The sequence below is a fragment of the Oryzias latipes genome, chromosome 15, assembly GCF_053564925.1.
Source record: "Oryzias latipes strain Hd-rR chromosome 15, Olatipes_Hd-rR_3.1".
Classification (NCBI taxonomy): Eukaryota; Metazoa; Chordata; class Actinopteri; order Beloniformes; family Adrianichthyidae; genus Oryzias; species Oryzias latipes.
In genome coordinates, this window is record NC_136251.1 from 20,267,024 (window position 1) to 20,285,372 (window position 18,349).

An 18,349-nucleotide genomic window follows, 5' to 3' on the forward strand; every position below is an offset into this window, starting at 1 on the left:
ACCTAAAAGTCAAATAAAAACACAGTTCCACTGAGAAGTAAGTGTGGGTTTGTTTAGTTGTTGTTGCTTTTTACATTTACAGGTATTTGCTTAATCAGACGACTTTAGTTAAATGGGCTCTGTAGTCAATTTAGTCAAAAATGTGAAGTTTAAGACGACAATAACTAAGAGGTCTTTGACTTTTTATTTTAGGTGTAAAGACCCAACCTTTATGTTTTCTTATAATGACATGCTCCTACATTGGTTATGATATTTAATATAAAAACTGAAAACGTTAAGCTATAAGTGGGAATGCATAATTAAACCCTAGAAATATTGTCTTTTTTCTTATTTATCCCCTGTACTTTTTTTTTTGCCAAGCAATCTGTTTTTTCCCTACGGAAGCTCTGAGCTGCCACTGCGAAAAATATTTTTTGGAACAGCTTCTCGTAATAACGAGAAAGTATCTCGTTATAACGTGATACGTTTCTCGTAATAACGAGAAACTTATCTCGTTATTACGAGAAACCTATCACGTTATAACGACATACTTTCTCGTAATAACGACATAGTTGTTTACAGTAAAACGTCATCTTCTCGCGGGACATTTCATTCTCGTCTTGATGACCTGTGGGAAAAGATGGAGAATCAGCGGGAGCCTCTTTATTCCTTTTTAAGGGATAGAAATGTGTCAGAGGACAGAATTTCCACCATGAGGAATGACAAAGTAAGTTATACTTATGAAAAACATAGTTTACGTGAGTTTCATATCGATTTAATTTATTTTTTTGTTACTGAATGAGCCTGCCGTGTACTGCGTAGACCTGAGACCAAGACCTCGTTAACTTAAGTATTGTAGTAGCTGCAAGGAAGCTCCTTAGGCGGGCGGTTGTCAAACAGCTCTTTATTAATGTTTCTGTATCTCAGAACGGTTACAGCACGAACCAACAGGCACAGCGAGCTTCTTCTAACTCCAGCGACAACGTTCACCGAACGCACACGCACACACACCCACAGGTAGACCCCGCCCCCTCTCTCCCACCAGTCATCAGCCCACCGCTGATTGACACACACTGTGGTCTAGCATCTTGCAGAAAGAGGGGGGCGCCGGCCACCTGCAGCTCTGTCCAAACTCTGGGTCGTCACAGTATGTAATGTTTTAGAGTTGCAGGGTATAACTCTCTTCAGTATGAACGTGCTGTGTTAACGTCTTTTATTAACATAACTGGTAGCAATCGCTTTTAACAGAAGGCTTCGTGCTTCGTTCATATCCCATAATGCATTATTCTTATTGTCAATACATCTTTACCGTAACGGAGATGCATTCGAGTGCAGTAGGATAAACGTGTATCAAAATATTACAAAGTACACCTCGATTAATGCTGTTATCCTAAGCTAATCATAGCGTATACTTTTATCCTGCAGAAATGACGAGTTGAGCATGATTATTTACAATTTATTAGGTGTCAACATCAAGCAGTTAATGTAGAACTTTATGTGATAGCATTCATGAGCAAGTGAGTGAAAACTATTTTATTATTGGCTTCATCATGACATAAGAAGCCATGCCAACTAGTTATGTTTGATATTATGTGTAAAAACCACAACTGGAGCAAAAGCGCGTCCTGGTGGTGTGATGTAAAGCCCTGCGCGGGACTATTTTCTTCATCCCGCTCCCGCCCGCGTCCGCTGAATTTCTGACCAATCCCGCCCGCTCCCGCAACGTATGCGTTACACTCCCGCCCACACCCGCAATATTTATGTCCACTCCCGCCCGCACCCGCAAAACTCATAGAATTTAGTCCCGCACAGTAATAGAGATGCATTGATTTTGTATCGTCTCCCGTCCCGCAGGAAAAAAAACACGTATTTGTATTGATATTATTAAAGAGATTCATGTCCTCCTCCAGCCTCATCTTTTCATGCATTCCTCTTTTGTGTAATTTGCAACTTAAATATTAAATATATTTTCACAAATCCCGTTCAGTTAAAAGTGTGCGTGTGTAATTAGTAAGAGCCGGGGCGGGGCGCACCCCCAACAACAGGTTAGATGACAGAGGCCATTGGGCGTCTCTACCTGGTGCCTTCACGGAGCTTCAGTACATTAGACTCTAACAGCTGCTCAGCCTAACGTAGTCCGCTAATATATATTCATGAGATATTCATGGCAGCACTGATCCCGCGGGTTTTTTTTCTGCCGCCCGCTCCCGCCCGCAGCACAATTCAAACCGCCCAATCCCGCGAGATTTGGCTTGGGTCCCGCGGGACCCGGCGGGACCCAATCCCAATGCAGCCCTCTAGTGTGATGCACGTAGTGTAGCTCCAGATAGTCACAAACTGTCTTGATGCTTCTTGATGAATATGTTGCGTATACAATCCTACTGTTTTTTAAGGTACAGTAAACCACTGTTTAGTCCAGTTTAAAACAATTACTTTTACCATGAATAACTAATAATAAATTTTTTCTGTAGATTGACATATCAGTTATTGGAAGCATGGATGATGACAGCTTGGCCACATACGTTCCAATCTACGGTGACAGGATTGCCACACGAAGGTTTTGCTCTGAATATAAAAAGAAAGGTGAGAGAGATGCACAACGCCAGTCATTGCTTCAAAAACTAAAAAGAAAGATGGGATTTGACACACAACCAGAAGGCCCTGACCATGGAGAACATGATACAACTCAAACACATCCAAGGGCATATTTGAAGAACAACAAGCTGGCTGTGAGAAAGACCAGAAAGGTTGAGTTAGGATGGATACACGAAGGAAAGCAGCTACGCAAGAAAAATGGAGGTGGAACAAGGAGAATAGATTTGCCAAAGGAAGCAAAAAAGGCTGACATTTTAAGCATTGCAAAGGAACTATTTTTTCCAAATGGAAGATCTAAAAAGGGACAACTGGAGGATTTTACTTTTGATATTTTAGATTACCAAGAGGATGCAGTATTAGATGAAAACACCACAGTAGGAGAACTTTATTCCCTGCTAAAAATGGGAACGTTAAGATTTTATCTTTGCACAAGAGAACGGAAGGAATCAAGAATCCCAGAAATCAGTATTCCAGATGACCGCATGGACCACGATGAGCCAGAGGATGAAAACAGCTCCTCATATTCATCTAACTTCTCAGAGGTCCTGATAGGTCCTCACACTGGTGAACCTCTGGCATGGCAACTGGAAGACACTCTGCCCATTTCATCAAGTGATGAAGGGGAATCTGTGAGTCTTAATCTTACTTCAGCCACCCTGAACTTAAGTTCTGTGAACCAGTTTGTCTCAAACAACTCTGCACCAACGATAGCTACCTCCACTGAAGAGCCTGAACCTGCTCTTATGCTCCCACCATCTGCTGTGTCTATTTTGTCAAGTTATGAAGGAGACTCGGCAGTTCTTCTTATTCCTTCTTCTGCCCTTGAGCTGGCAAGTCAAAGCAATATCACAACCAGTGATGTGCCATCTACATCCAGTGTTACTGAGCAGCCTGCATCTACCTCTGTGTCCCACATACCTAGTATGACTTCATCAGATAATGAAGCACACAGTAATACTGAGCTGTCCGGATATGACACGATTAATGTTAACATTAAACTTCATAGGACAATGCTTATGGATGAACTGATAACACAGTTCAAAGATCCCAGCTTGCTCACCTGTCCTTTAAAATTTAGTTTTATCGATGAAATAGGAGCAGATGCAGATGGAGTTTCTAGAGATGTCTATTCTGCTTTCTGGACAGAGTTTTTAGACAGTGCTGCTGAAGGGCAAGACATGAGAGTTCCATTACTTTCCCCAAAGTGGCAGGAGGAAGAATGGAAATCTGTTGGACGGATCCTTGTAAAGGGGTTCCTAGACCATGGCTATTTCCCAAGCCGCCTTGCACCAGCTTTCACAGTGGCGCTGGTTTTTGGTGAGCACTTGGTGTCACCTGACTTGCTATTTGAGTAACTCCTCTTTTACATCAGTCCAGAAGAGAGAGATCTTGTGAACAAGGCTTTGCTGGAGGATCTTCTTGGTGAAGAGCATGAGGAACTGCTTGATTTATTAGATCGTGTGGGTGCTAAATTTATCCCAACAAGAGAAAACTTGAAAGCTGTGCTTTTAAATGTTGCACATAAGCTGATCATTCAACAGCCAAAATATGCTCTTGATAAAATGTCAGAAGTTGCAAGAACAACATTTGCACATGTCTTCAAGAGCCAACTAAAAATTCAAGAAATGTATGAAAACATGAAACCTACAGCAAGAAAGGTTCTGAAATTATTAGATGCTAATCCTACTACACAAGCTGAGAGCCAGAGTCTGAGGTACTTACAGCAGTACATCAGAGGACTGGATCAGGCAGGTCTCAGAAGGTTTCTGCGATTTACAACTGGCTCAGATGTGCTTTGTGTTACTAAAATCGAAGTTCTCTTCACACCCTTAGATGGAGTAGCACGGCGGCTAGTAGCACATACATGTGGTCCAGTTCTGGAGCTACCTTGGACATACTTGTCCTTCCCAGAGCTGCGTGTGGAGCTCGACAATATACTGAGCAGCAACAGCTGCTATGTTATGAACATTGCGTAATATTAAAAATAAGGTGCCTGTTGAAATCTTTTTTTTAATGTTGAAATGTTTCACAGAAATAACAGAAATGTGCACAAATAAATCTAAAGTGTTTTGGTAACGTTTTGGTTATTACTATGTAACATATTCCAAAAGAAGTTTTTTTTATTTGAAGTAAGAATAGAGACAATATCAGGAGAATTTACAAATGCGATGTACCACTGTAAAATTCATATTCAACAGTTTTTGTTATTGATGCCAATGGAAAAGAATCACTTATTGAGAAGGAAGACTGGTTAAAAGAATACTGTGAAAGACGAGCATTTGAGGTAACATTAACACTGTTCATAAAAAGATTTCCAAGTTAAGCAGGTTAAGCTTGAAGAATGCATCTACATATCTTTTTTTCTTTTTACAGGGCAGTATTATATGTTATATTCCTTTCTGGTTTGATGTGCATTAAGCACAATGATGTCCTGGTTCACAACAAAAGTATTTATTTTTGTACTCGTTTTTAATGTATGTGAAGTTTCTCATGTTCACTTTAGAGATTTGGTTTTTCAGATTTAAAACATATCTGCTCTACAGTTTTGCACTTTGATGGAGAGAACCTCCTCCCAATAGGACATTTTAGAGCACTTGTTAAATGAACATTTTGTTTACCATGTCAAAGCACATGTAGCAACATTTCTGAATGTTATGAGGAAAAGAACAAAATTGTTGGTTTGATCACCCAAATTGTTTATTTTGTGATGATTAAAACATTACACATTCAACATAATGAGTCCTTGATTTTTCAACTTTTTATCATAGCTGCATTTCCAGATTAGTTGTCAGTTTAAAACTGACCTCAGTCACCAGGTACAGAGAACTTTAAGGATAGTTGTTGTGTTAGACATAATGAAAAGTATATTTTATGTATTTACTGAGGTGGGGTGTGGTTTATAAATTGGACCAAATTTGAATAGGTTGTGTACTGTATTATAGATTTAACATTTTTAATGACATTTTCTAAATTGTTCTCCAACATGTACACTTAAATGTATATTATGTACAATTTACATATCTAAATATCTTACACATTTATGAGAAAACTGAGTAAACCTAGATCCATATCTTACTAACATTCCACTACTCTTATGTCATAGCATTTTTTCAGTCATACACAACAGCAAAAAGTTTCAAGTTCTGTAAACAAAATATATGAAGGTGCATGAAAGGACAATATGACACCAATTATGAGTACGCAGAAGTTGATTGTAAAGAAAGCAGGAAACTGTTGATTTGAACCAGTGTTACACGTCTGACAGGTTTGAACGTATGGAAGCTCTTAAAAATAGATACAGTTCAATTGCTTCATTTGGTGTGGTCGGTGCATGAAGACAGTTTTCTGCCATCAGGAGGCAGGATAGTGAGAAGACGGTTTCATCACATGTGTCTGGTCCCCTCTGAAGACAATGTGCTTTGCAAGTTGCCACTGCTTGCTCGGAAACTTGCTTCAAATAATCTTGTCCACCAAAAAGCTGCGGGAGGGTATACATCATGCATGGTCGGCCACTTGGAGCAATCGCATTTCTGCTCTGACGAATGATGTGAGTGTTCCATAAATGAACAACATTTTGAAGCTCTTCCTGAAAGGGAAGCAAAAAAAAACATGTTTATACATTACATATTCCTTATTTAAAAGCATATCCTTATCATATATTATTTTCTCTCTCAAATACATGTACACACCTCAATGATCTTCAAACAGGTGAAAAGAATCAGCTGCTTGTCCAAGAAGTCCCCAGTGAAATCATCTGAATCCTTCAGTTTTTGAAAAACGTTAATCCAGTACTGTGCATGGTGTTTCCTTAAGAAAGCCCACCAGCTCTCTATTCGCTGATTGTGGGTGCTGGATCCTAAAATGAAGCAATTTCTGGCAAAGCTGTCATCATTATCAAGGCGTAAAATTCTTTGAATGTCTTCCATTGTACCGTTCTCTGTCCCCATGTCTGTACGGACTCTGGCTGCAGTACCACCTCTTTTCTCAACTTCTGAAATGAAATATCCAGCAATAATTTTAGGATTACTGTTTGTAGAGTATGCATGAAGCCAGATAACCATTCTGGAAAACCCATCCACAGCCCCATTCAGACAAATTCCATATGGTTTCAGTTTATCATAAGAGTCCACATGCCAAATAAAGTTTGGTCCAGGATTACAATACAGTCGACGACGGAGACGATTACGTTGTCTCAACTCAACACCTCTGGGATCCAGAATTTTGATTAACTGTCTCACTGTGTTCTGGGTGACAACAAATCCCTCCTGTATACATCTAAGATGTTGCAGTTTGTATCCATTAAATTGACCATAAGTCTGCAGTTGTCCAATAAGAAATAATGCAATGTCAAGAACGTCACTTTGGTTTTTTCTTCTGTGAAGTCTCAGTGTTGACAAGATTCTTCGAAGAGTCCGAAGGCTGATTATTATTCTATCAACAGCGCTGAGTGAAAGCAGTATTTCTCTATGGTTTAACCCCATTGAAAAGTACACTTTAATTAGAGAATGCAAATGTCCTCTATCTGCATCCATGAAGGAAGTCAGTCAGTAGGTTTTCTTAATCCTCTCAAAATCTTCAGGTAGTGTTTCTTCGTCCAGCCTCAGAGATGTCGATCTGTAAAAACAACAAAATTATTGGTGCTATGTTTTTTTCTTTTTAAATAACAGTTTAAATAAGTGATTTTACTGAACTTTTCTACACGTTAAGCTTCACACAAAGTTTGCCTTTGTTTTTGAAAGAAATGTCAGAAGTTCAAGTCTTCAAAATTTAAAGTTGCTTGAAAATAGGCACTGTGAATTTTAAGAGTTTAAATATTAATTCAAATAAGTATGCATTCCAAAACGTAAAATAGAACCTTGTTTTCTCTGCATATTTTGACGGATTATTGATACAGCCATCATCCTGTTCCTCTCCAGCGCGTCAAAAAAGCGCACGTATACGTGCATCACACCACCAGGACGCGCTTTTGCTCCAGTTGTGGTTTTTACACATAATATCAAACATAACTAGTTGGCATGGCTTCTTATGTCATGATGAAGCCAATAATAAAATAGTTTTCACTCACTTGCTCATGAATGCTATCACATAAAGTTCTACATTAACTGCTTGATGTTGACACCTAATAAATTGTAAATAATCATGCTCAACTCGTCATTTCTGCAGGATAAAAGTATACGCTATGATTAGCTTAGGATAACAGCATTAATCGAGGTGTACTTTGTAATATTTTGATACACGTTTATCCTACTGCACTCGAATGCATCTCCGTTACGGTAAAGATGTATTGACAATAAGAATAATGCATTATGGGATATGAACGAAGCACGAAGCCTTCTGTTAAAAGCGATTGCTACCAGTTATGTTAATAAAAGACGTTAACACAGCACGTTCATACTGAAGAGAGTTATACCCTGCAACTCTAAAACATTACATACTGTGACGACCCAGAGTTTGGACAGAGCTGCAGGTGGCCGGCGCCCCCCTCTTTCTGCAAGATGCTAGACCACAGTGTGTGTCAATCAGCGGTGGGCTGATGACTGGTGGGAGAGAGGGGGCGGGGTCTACCTGTGGGTGTGTGTGCGTGTGCGTTCGGTGAACGTTGTCGCTGGAGTTAGAAGAAGCTCGCTGTGCCTGTTGGTTCGTGCTGTAACCGTTCTGAGATACAGAAACATTAATAAAGAGCTGTTTGACAACCGCCCGCCTAAGGAGCTTCCTTGCAGCTACTACAATACTTAAGTTAACGAGGTCTTGGTCTCAGGTCTACGCAGTACACGGCAGGCTCATTCAGTAACAAAAAAATAAATTAAATCGATATGAAACTCACGTAAACTATGTTTTTCATAAGTATAACTTACTTTGTCATTCCTCATGGTGGAAATTCTGTCCTCTGACACATTTCTATCCCTTAAAAAGGAATAAAGAGGCTCCCGCTGATTCTCCATCTTTTCCCACAGGTCATCAAGACGAGAATGAAATGTCCCGCGAGAAGATGACGTTTTACTGTAAACAACTATGTCGTTATTACGAGAAAGTATGTCGTTATAACGTGATAGGTTTCTCGTAATAACGAGATAAGTTTCTCGTTATTACGAGAAACGTATCACGTTATAACGAGATACTTTCTCGTTATTACGAGAAGCTGTTCCAAAAAATATTTTTCGCAGTGGCAGCTCAGAGCTTCCGTATTTTCCCCCCAAAGCTTTTGTTGTGTCTTTTTAACTATATGAAAAATGACTTTCAAAAACCCTAGTTTTTTCCATCTAAAAGCTGGAAAAATGGTAGAACGAGAGAGTTAAAGAAAATCTACCTTTTTTTGTAAGAAAAAAAGGCAAATATCATCCTGTGAAATAGTGTTTGACCACAAAAGGTCATCATCAGGTTTAAATGATTACCACTTTGCAGGTGTCATGAGATAAGAGGCAGTATTTTTGGAACACACATCTGCACCCCTTTCTTTTTTTTTAAAGTAGCATTAACTTGTAAGTATTCTGGTTACTTTAATATATTTTTGTTCCAGGAAATGCAGCTTTTCAAAGCCTTCAACAAGCAGCTTGAACCATGACTGATTTTATAATTTACAGAAAATATGAAGTTGTCCCTGAAGTGTATAAGTAATTCAAAGTGAAGGTTAGGCTTTTATAGTATCAACCCATAATTATAGAAATAGTCAAAGAAGGCACTCTGACTTTCTGACTGCTTTGAACATCCGCATTATATTACCTCTCCTGTTTTTCTCTTATAACAGATTTCATTTGAAGTGGCTGCAGGTGCTCTGTTGGTCTTAGATTGCAACGTTTGATTAAATGAATAAAAAAATGTCAGTTCAAGCAGGCGTCAGATGGAGTGTTGCATGATTTTACAAATCAGTGAAAAAGACATTTAAAAATAAAAATATCATGAAATTTAAAATTACATCAGATTTATATTACTGAGAAGTGAAGCGTGACAATGGTTATAAACTTCAATTTCCTGAGTCAAAGGCAGACGGTAGCTGTTTAATCGGCTTGACTTTTTATGTGTTGCTACACCGTAGGAAGTGTTCCACCAAATCTGAATTAAAAAAATCCTGTAGGCAGTGGAGGGTTGAAAAGAGGGCAGCTTTTGAATTCAGATTGTGCATTAAAATTTGACAAAATTTATGAAACAAACAGACACAAAAAAAAACCTTTGTGAACGGGATCGTGTGGGACTTGGTTGTGCCAATCTTGTCTTAACAGAAATTTCTGCAAGTCTTGCTTTGGCTGCAGCCCATGCACATCCTTTGGCACCAAGCGTGACCTTTCACTCTGATTATTATTTCACTTCCTCTGTTTCTATTTTATCAGACTAAGCTCTAGTCAGACAGCGGCCTGTTTATGGGTCATGGTGCCAGTGAAAGCTGGGATCAGACATTGTGTTGCTGTAATCTGGATTGCTGCTGCTGCTGCTGCTGCAAAAAAGACACCCCAATAAAAGCACGTCTCTGGCTATCCTTAGTCATAAAAGAGAATAAACACAATTCGAGCAGAATAGTTATGGGTAACTACTTCCTGCTATTAGGGAACATTCAGGAATTCTTTCATTGTACAGACAAGGTTGTTGTGTTGGAACTCCAAGCAGAAGAGTTAGCACTGATTCCTTTTAAAGCTTCCACTAAAAAGGATACTTTATTTCTTTATTAATTTTTACTTTACTGCAACTAAAATAGCTATCAAATAAAATAAAAATTAAGCTTGACTGGGCTAGAAATAACAGAACTGTGAATAAAACCTTCTGGTCATTTTAACTGGCATTCTTGTTATCTTGAAAGCAGCTCCTTTATGAGTTTTATTTTTAAAATGCTATAACGTTTTACTTTTTTTGGTAACATATCAGAGAAATTACTCTCAATATCCATTTATTATTGATGCCATCAATGAGTTGTGGAGTCATACTAAGGGGCATTATATAAAAAGCTGTTTCTAGTGTTCTGGCTGCACTATTTAAAGTTAATGAGCTGGAAGACTGCAAATGTTTGCCACTGTGCAGCATCACCACTTCACAGTCCTTTTACGGCTCACATTGAGAGGACTAGTTGCTGGAGTTTATGGGGAAATGTGTCATTCTTTTCCTTTTACAAAATAGGAGCTCCTTTTACCTTTTCTTTACTGATTAACATTTGCAGTTGATGAATATTCTATAGTACAGACAAGCCAGCTGACTTTTTTTACCCTTCAAATGCAGAGTTTGTTTTCTTTTTTTTCTAGAAATGGTAGAAGTTTACAGTCCTTTATATAAGTATGTGACATTTCTATTTTGATTCGTATCTTAATTTCTGGTTGCTGATACGATTCATAGACAATATTGGTTCATTTTGAACGATCCGTATCACTGACCTAAACTATCGATCCAGGACATCTTTAGCCAAAAATTTCAACAAGTGTGACTCAGAGATAAATTCCTGGTATTGAGCAGTGCAGGTGAAGTTTTCCAGATTCCTTGTATTTCTTGCAAGATAATCAAGTGTAAATTAAATATGTGTACAAACAAACAAGTAAACCAGAATGAACAGCCAATCCATTGACGTTTTAGTTTCATAAAGTTATTGTTGTTAACAGGCAGTCAGTATGGGAATAAAATAACAGTCTTCAGGTTTCTAAGTAAAATTAGTAATTTGTACCAAAATAAAAAAAAATGAATAAATAAAATGTGATTTGTTATTATAAATAGTTCCTATTACTTAGGATTAGTGGTGTCCTTGATGGACCATCAGTGGACCATCAGTTTTATGAGGAAAAAAAACTATTGTGCTATTACTTGGTGAAGAAATATGCTTTCAACTTTGTCTCTTTGAAAGTGCTGCTACACTTGACGTCTTTTTTTTCTTTCTTTCTTTTTTTTTTTTTTTTAGAAGCACCGTCAGAGACAGCTCGAAATAATTGGACATTTCTCCATATGATATTTCTGTCCACTTTTCAGTGATGTATTTCCAATAAATGCCTCCTGCATCCTTAAGGGGATCCAAAAAAAAGCTTCCATCCAAAATTCAAACACAATTCCATGTCTGGGAAACAAAAATAAATTTTCCTGCTAATATTTGTTGAATTAAATAGATTTGTATTTCTAAATGTGCTGCTTTAAGGGTTTTTTTTTTCTACAAAAAGAATGTACAAAGTGAATTTTTTACTACAACTTATAGTTAATAAACCTCTTCAGTGTTTGTTTCAATTATTTAATGAATTCAAAATGTAGACCCGTGTGTTAAACTTTGACTCCACAGAACACACAAGATGCATGAATCACAGAAACTTTCATTGATAGAGCTTACATATTTATTGCATGTACATTTATTACCAGAGTGCATATCAAAATCACAAATAGAAAACAATGGCCGTAAAGCAGCATTTGAGACAGTTATAGTGGGGTAAGGGACAGAAATATACATTTTCCAAAGCATCTGGCAGACGGACAGAAATGACAGAGAATTTTAATAAACAAACAAAAAGGCACTGGAGGGCAAGGAATCCAAAACACCAACTGGTACTGAACAGAATCTGGCACAAATTTAAACCCAAAGGCAAGGAAAGTTGACAAGTATCTGGCGATGATCAGAGAAAACAGTAGGTATGTGCTGTAAAATAGGGATAATGACTAGACTAAAGGTGTCAGAGTTTTTACACAAAAAAAAGGTTACCCAACTAACAAAGTTATTCTGAACAACTAACAATTAACTGTTGTATAAAGTGATTGATGCCACAAGCATAAATTTGCTTTAAAATGTGTTAAAAACTGTGATTTTCCATCTTCTTACAGTAGAAAGCCGTCTAAAGAGAAGCCCTGATAAGGTTCCTATGGACATTCTAAAACTTTCACCCTTAAACATGCCTTGTGGAGATGATCTGGTCCTCTCTAACAGAGTTTCCTCTGCTTCTCTTATCAGTCATGCCTGATGTTTGGGTGCTGGAAGCTTTTTTGTGATAATGGGTTATTCATGAGCTGCTTTTGACAGAAACATGTATTGAGAGTGGAAAATACAGAATAAATGATGTAGTCTTTTTGGATTTTTGGGGGCTTGAAAATGTCCTTATCTGACAAATAGCTGCAGGGAAAAAGATGCAGGACTTAAAATTGTGAAATTGTGGTAGTTCTTGTAAATATATACAGTAAATGTGCTCAATATCATCGAATCTACTCAAACACAAGCTAACATGTTTTTGTTGTGAGAACTGTGAGAATATCTGAAATGCAGATAAGACACCTGAAGACGGGTTTGCTATAAATGTTCAGCTGCAGATTCATATTTACCAAACTAAACATAAAACTTGTTTTCTGCTTTTGAGAAATGCAAGAAATGTTATTTAGCATGGGGTTTATCATGGATATGATATGGCAGCACTTAGGATAAATAAAGACAATAATAGACACTCCTACAAATAACATAAACTAGAATATGGTGTTTCATCTCTGCCATAAAGTTAAAGGGCTTAAAGACAACTGAGCAGGCATATTCAGGAACTGAGTGAGCGAACCTTACAACCACGCAGGCACAATTCTAACATTCAAACAGTCTCCTTAAGTACTGCACTGAGATGTACTCAGTGCAAAGTATTGTTTGTGCCACTCTGCCTGCATTACAAAGCGTTATATCTAGACCTGATCTTCTGATTTCCTAAAACCTGTTTTGTCTCTGACTCCATTTGCCTGCTGCCTGCCCCAAATCTTACCTTGATTCTGACTACTCTAGTTTCCTCTCTGATGCTCCCAAGCTCGTTATTGACTCCTGTCTGCCTGACCCTGATTTAGCTTCGTGGATTTTTAGCTGATTTAAAAACCCCATTGCAATTGGAACCAGCTGTCTGCCTGTTTTGTGACAATAGTAGGAAAGAATTGTTTTTTTACATTTCAAAACTGGTTAATAAAAGAGAAAACCTTGCTAGTGTCTTTTATATTATATATATAATTTTTTTTTTTTTTTTACGACTTAAATACCTGAATCGTTCATAGAAATGCCATAAAAGTAGAACAGTTCATCCCCATCATCAGTTATAAGGACACCAAGAGAAAGAAATTACTCCATTATCTGAACAATGAAATGGCAAAAGAAATATGGTCATTAACATCGAGTTACAAAATTGACAAGATTGAAAGAGTAATGACATGGCTGATTTATCTCCTTTGACAAAATTGCACTGTGTTTATCTAATAGGATCAGCTACCCTGATTTCAGTTTTGATGTTCATTTGTGCATAACAAGCAAAGATAGAGAAAGCCTATTCAGCCAGTTCTAAATACAGAACATGGTTGTAAATGCCCGAATACACAATGCTTTTCAAGTAATGCCAAAAAAAGAGAATCCATAAACTTTCATCTTGGCAAGAAATACAAACAATTATGCCATATCATAATAAAGAGGAGCTTTACTGAACAAAAAAAATGACCCACTATTTAACAGCAAAAGGGCTAAATGAATGCATCTGAATGAAATGCCAGATCCACAAATAAGTGAACAGTGCTGCTTTCTGTCGCCCTCATTAATAAGGTCATTTGTGACAGCCCCGGCAGCAGCAGCAGTGTCCAGACTCCTGTGGCCATAGCTGAAACCAGACTGACAATTACTTAAAATCTCATTATTAACTAGAAAGCAGGCAGTCTGAATTTAAATGAGATTCTGCTGTGACTCCAAAAAGAAGAAAATAGTGATATTAACTATTCCTTAGGCACAACAGAGAGTCATTTATTTTTATGTAATAAAACAGATTAATGACATTGTGATGAATTTGGGATTTATTTATTTATTTAGCAAATGTTTTTGCTTGTTTTTTGTTTTTTTTTAGAAATGTTATTGTGTCTGCAATTTGGAGTGGAGTGGAGAGTGTGAAAATAGTGTTATATTGTGCACTAAAATCAGTACAATATGTGAAACAGAAGCTTCCCCCATAAAATAAAACCAACATTTTTCATAGTATTATATTTTTTCTAAGTTTAACTCTATATTTTAAAAAGAAAATGCTAAATTCAGTGCAAATTTGGTTTCAAGCCATGTTTTCTGTACACACCAAAACTTAATACCCATAATATCCAAACACAAGATGGCACAATTCTACATTGCAGCAAATATAAATATTTCTCTCAATCATTAGTAAATCAACATTGAACATGTTTTTTTATGTTGACACATTTTTCCTGCTCTTGTGTTTGCTGCCTTAGCAAATTAAAAACATTTTCGTGCAAAAATCTTTGTCAGTGCACCAGGAAAGGTGTTGATTCCTAGACTACTTAAAATCAGAGTTTCACTTGTTACTCCATGTACGCTAAGGATGTCATCATAGGGCTGTTAGCAGGTTAGCATTGATGGATTCATTACCGCTTACCTCCACATGTTGAACACCTGCTTTTATGCATGTCTGTGTCTATGTTTCCACTTTTAATAACTTTTTTTGAGTTTAGCTGGATGATATCCTCTGTATTGTCTAAGAGGCACCAACACTGGCCTACTATGCAGCACACCATAAAATATTTACATGTGCCCAAGGCTGTTCCTTTGGTTTAATATTCGAAATTTTAGATGTGCATTACATCACTTATTGATGTACTATTCGCAAATGTAAGATAACACCTCTGATTCAGAGCACTTGGGTCCATGTTTCCCAATAAGCTGCTTCTCTGTGCGTTGTAGACAAAATCGATTACTCCGCTAGGCTGGGCCAGCCACCACTTGTCAGATTTCATTCCACCTTTAAACAACCACCATCCCTGTTTTCACCTTGAATGTCCTGTTATCAGCTCAGGTAAATGTATAATTGCCCTCCTTTACTGAACATGCTGGATCCTCAGACTTTGACAGAGTGGCAGAGGCCTTGATAAAAACTTTTAGTTCATTTGTTTTTCAACATAATTATTATTATTCGAGTTCATCTTTGCCAATAATTACACAACTGTTGCTCTCGTCAGGTAGGTGGTCTGCATATGCAAGCATTCAACATGTTGTTCATCAATTGGAATTACCATTTGTTTTTAAATTTAATCTTGTCAGTCAAATAATCACTCTTCGTGCATGACCCTCATGTTCTCTATTGCAGTTCTGGGTGCTTTAGCTTTAGTCTTTGTAGAACTTTTTTATTTATTTATTTATTTATTTATTGCTGATGATTATGGTTCTTTGCCATGCTCTTTGCATATGTTTTTATCAAATGTCTACCAAGTGGGCAAGTAAGGAATGTAGAACAAAACCCCAAAAGTGGTGGGAGAAATAAAAAATATAAAAGCTGTTTTTGTATCCTCTTTGACAGCTTTACATTTTATCACTATTGAATTTGACTAGTAACCATAGAAAACTGACATAATAGCATGGCTGCCTCTTGCTGTCTGACCCAGTCACAGAATCTAAATAAATCATTAAATTCAGCATTGTTAGCCACATGCTTGGAAAGTGAGTTTTAAGGAAACATAAATTAGTAATAATTTCTCTCAGTGTTTGCTTCACCAATGAAAGCAAAATGTAGGCCCCTCCTTTGGGTGCTGACACATCACCAGTGAAAAACAAACAACTTTGTGAGATGTTAGGCACAGTTTTTCACTCATAATATGCTTCATTTTCAGAAACAAAGGAAAACCGCTTGTTTCTGTGAAGCCAGTTGTTTTGAGAATACATGAGTGCAAATCTGTATAAGTTAGTCAGAAGTAGCAAATTCATGGTGGTACAAGTCATTGAATAGGAGGGCCCACATAACGATTCTGTACTGCAGATGGCTCAGTGTGTTGGGGCATGGGAAACCAGGGTTCAATTCCCAGAGGGTGTGATGAGCCTTGGCCCTTCATGCTACTGCCTAACTATGTAGCCATAAGGGGACCCAAGTCTTGGCCTCCCTGTGCCGGTCCCCAGTCCAGATAAAATACAGGGTTGTGTCAGGAAGGGCATCCGACACAAAACTCACTGTTTTATCGAAAGTGCAAATCTGTGAAAGTTGATTCGCTGTGGGGACCCCTAACACGTTCAGACTGTGTGGGTGAAAGAGGAATGCTGTTTATATTCAGAGAAATAAAGCTCCCATCACCTTAAAGAAGCATACACCAACTTTAGGGAAATAGAGGAGTTGAATGTCCCTAAAGCCAACATACACTTTATACCAAAATATTTGCTCACCCATCCAAGTGATCCGAAAAGGTGTCCTAATCACTCGACCTGGCCACAGATGTATAAAATCAAGCACTCAGGCATCCATTTGTTAAGAATGGACCACTCCTAGGAGCTCAGTGAATTTCATTATGGAACTGTCATAAGATGCCACCTGTGCAACAAATCCAGTCATAAAATGTCCTCGCTCCTAAATATTCCACAATCAACTATCAGCTCTATCATAACAAAATGGAAGAGTTTGGGAACAACAGCAACTCAACCATTAAGTGGGAGGCCATGTAAACTGACGGAGATGGGTCAGCAGATGCTGAAGCGCATAGTGCAAAGAGATCGCCAACTTTCTGCACAGTCAATTGTTACAGAACCCCAAACTTCATGTGACCTTCAGAATAGCCCAAGTACAGTACGCAGAGAGCTTCATGGAATGGGTTTCCATGGCAGAGCAGCTTCATCCTAGCCACACATCACCAAATGTAATGCAAAGTGTCAGATGCAGTGGTGTAAAGCATGCCGCCACTGGACTCTAGAGCAGTCGAGACATGTTCTCTGGAGGGATAAATCATGCTTTTAAATCTGAAGCGGGCCCCTTCCAAGCTCCATAAAGACATGCATGACAGAGTCTGGTGTGGATAGACTTGACTGGCCTCCACGGAGTTTATGACCTGAACCTGATAGAACGCCTTTGGGATAAATTAGAGCGGAGACTGAGAGCCAGGCCTTTTGACCAACATCGATGTGTGACCTTGTGAATGTGCTTTTGGAAGAATGGTCAAAAATTCCTATAGACATACTCCTTAACCTTGTGGACAGCCTTCCCAGAAGAGTTGAAGCTGTAATAACTGCAAAAGGTGGACCAACATCATATTGAACTTTAAGGGGTTAGGAATGGGATGATACTTCAGTTCATATGTGAGTTAAGGCAGGTGAGCCAATCATTTTGGTAATATAGTGTAGGTGATTTCACATAAATGAAGATCCATCAGTATGAAAGATGCATTACTATGCAGTCAACGTAGATATTAAACAGCAATATTGATTTAACTTGTAACTACCTGCTTGCTCTTTGCTGATTAGTGGTTCTACTGGCACCATTAATCCCTGCAGGATGACCAATTTCATCAAGTTCTGTCATTTTATATGTGTGTGTCCTTTTTTTTGCATTTACCTCCTAAAAACACAGTACATGCATTCAATTGTTTGTTGATTGTTACAAACATTACAAAAACACCATAATGCATAATGTTTCATTTCTTGCAGCAGTTTCGAACAACATGCTGGAAACTTGTATCGACAACGGATAAGCGGATGTGATTCCAAGATAGCATTTTTGCTAACCCGTGCACATTTTACTTTATGTGTGAATCAAGATTCACATTTAGTCTTTGCAGTTTATTTGCAAGCAACATTTGAAGGATTTCATAGCTAACAAATCTTTTTCAGAGTCAACTTCTACAAGCCTCTTTGGATTTTCCCCCTAATTTTCCTGAGGACAATTGTGGCGTAGCTTTAATTCACAGCTTGGTAAACCATGTGTCCACATGTCAGCTATCTTGATGTATTTCTCCGCATTATGATTTTTTTGGTTACATACCAAGAACAAATTTTAAATGATTGCAAACAATATTAACATACATAAATACTTTTGTTGTTCAGCTGTGGATCTTAACAGTACATTTAAAG

The 18,349-nt window shown here is 37.9% G+C and overlaps 2 protein-coding genes and 1 long non-coding RNA gene across 3 annotated transcripts in view; 2 read left to right on the top strand and 1 right to left on the bottom strand.

The window, feature by feature from the left end:
- Positions 1 to 18,349, top strand: part of chrm3a (cholinergic receptor, muscarinic 3a) — a 98,440-nt gene that overhangs the window by 74,826 nt on the left and 5,265 nt on the right. The window lies entirely within an intron of this gene.
- Positions 475 to 5,310, top strand: LOC111948741 (uncharacterized). Its single transcript, XM_023963115.2, has 2 exons — positions 475 to 706; positions 2,451 to 5,310. The coding sequence occupies exons 1-2, from the start codon at positions 620 to 622 to the stop codon at positions 3,927 to 3,929; spliced, it is 1,566 nt and encodes a 521-aa protein (XP_023818883.1). The 5' UTR covers positions 475 to 619; the 3' UTR covers positions 3,930 to 5,310.
- LOC111948742 (uncharacterized) lies at positions 5,247 to 6,403 on the bottom strand. The gene is made up of 2 exons (XR_013647689.1): positions 6,264 to 6,403; positions 5,247 to 6,160 (listed from the first exon to the last, which is right to left on the bottom strand). It is a non-coding gene; the product is annotated as an uncharacterized LOC111948742 (long non-coding RNA).

Bases quoted from the DNA above. Each gene is read 5' to 3' on its own strand.
- LOC111948741 (XM_023963115.2), top strand. From the start codon at position 620: ATGGAGAATCAGCGGGAGCCTCTTTATTCCTTTTTAAGGGATAGAAAT. The intron at 707-2,450 runs GTAAGTTATACT...TTTTTTCTGTAG, and splicing joins CCACCATGAGGAATGACAAA to ATTGACATATCAGTTATTGG.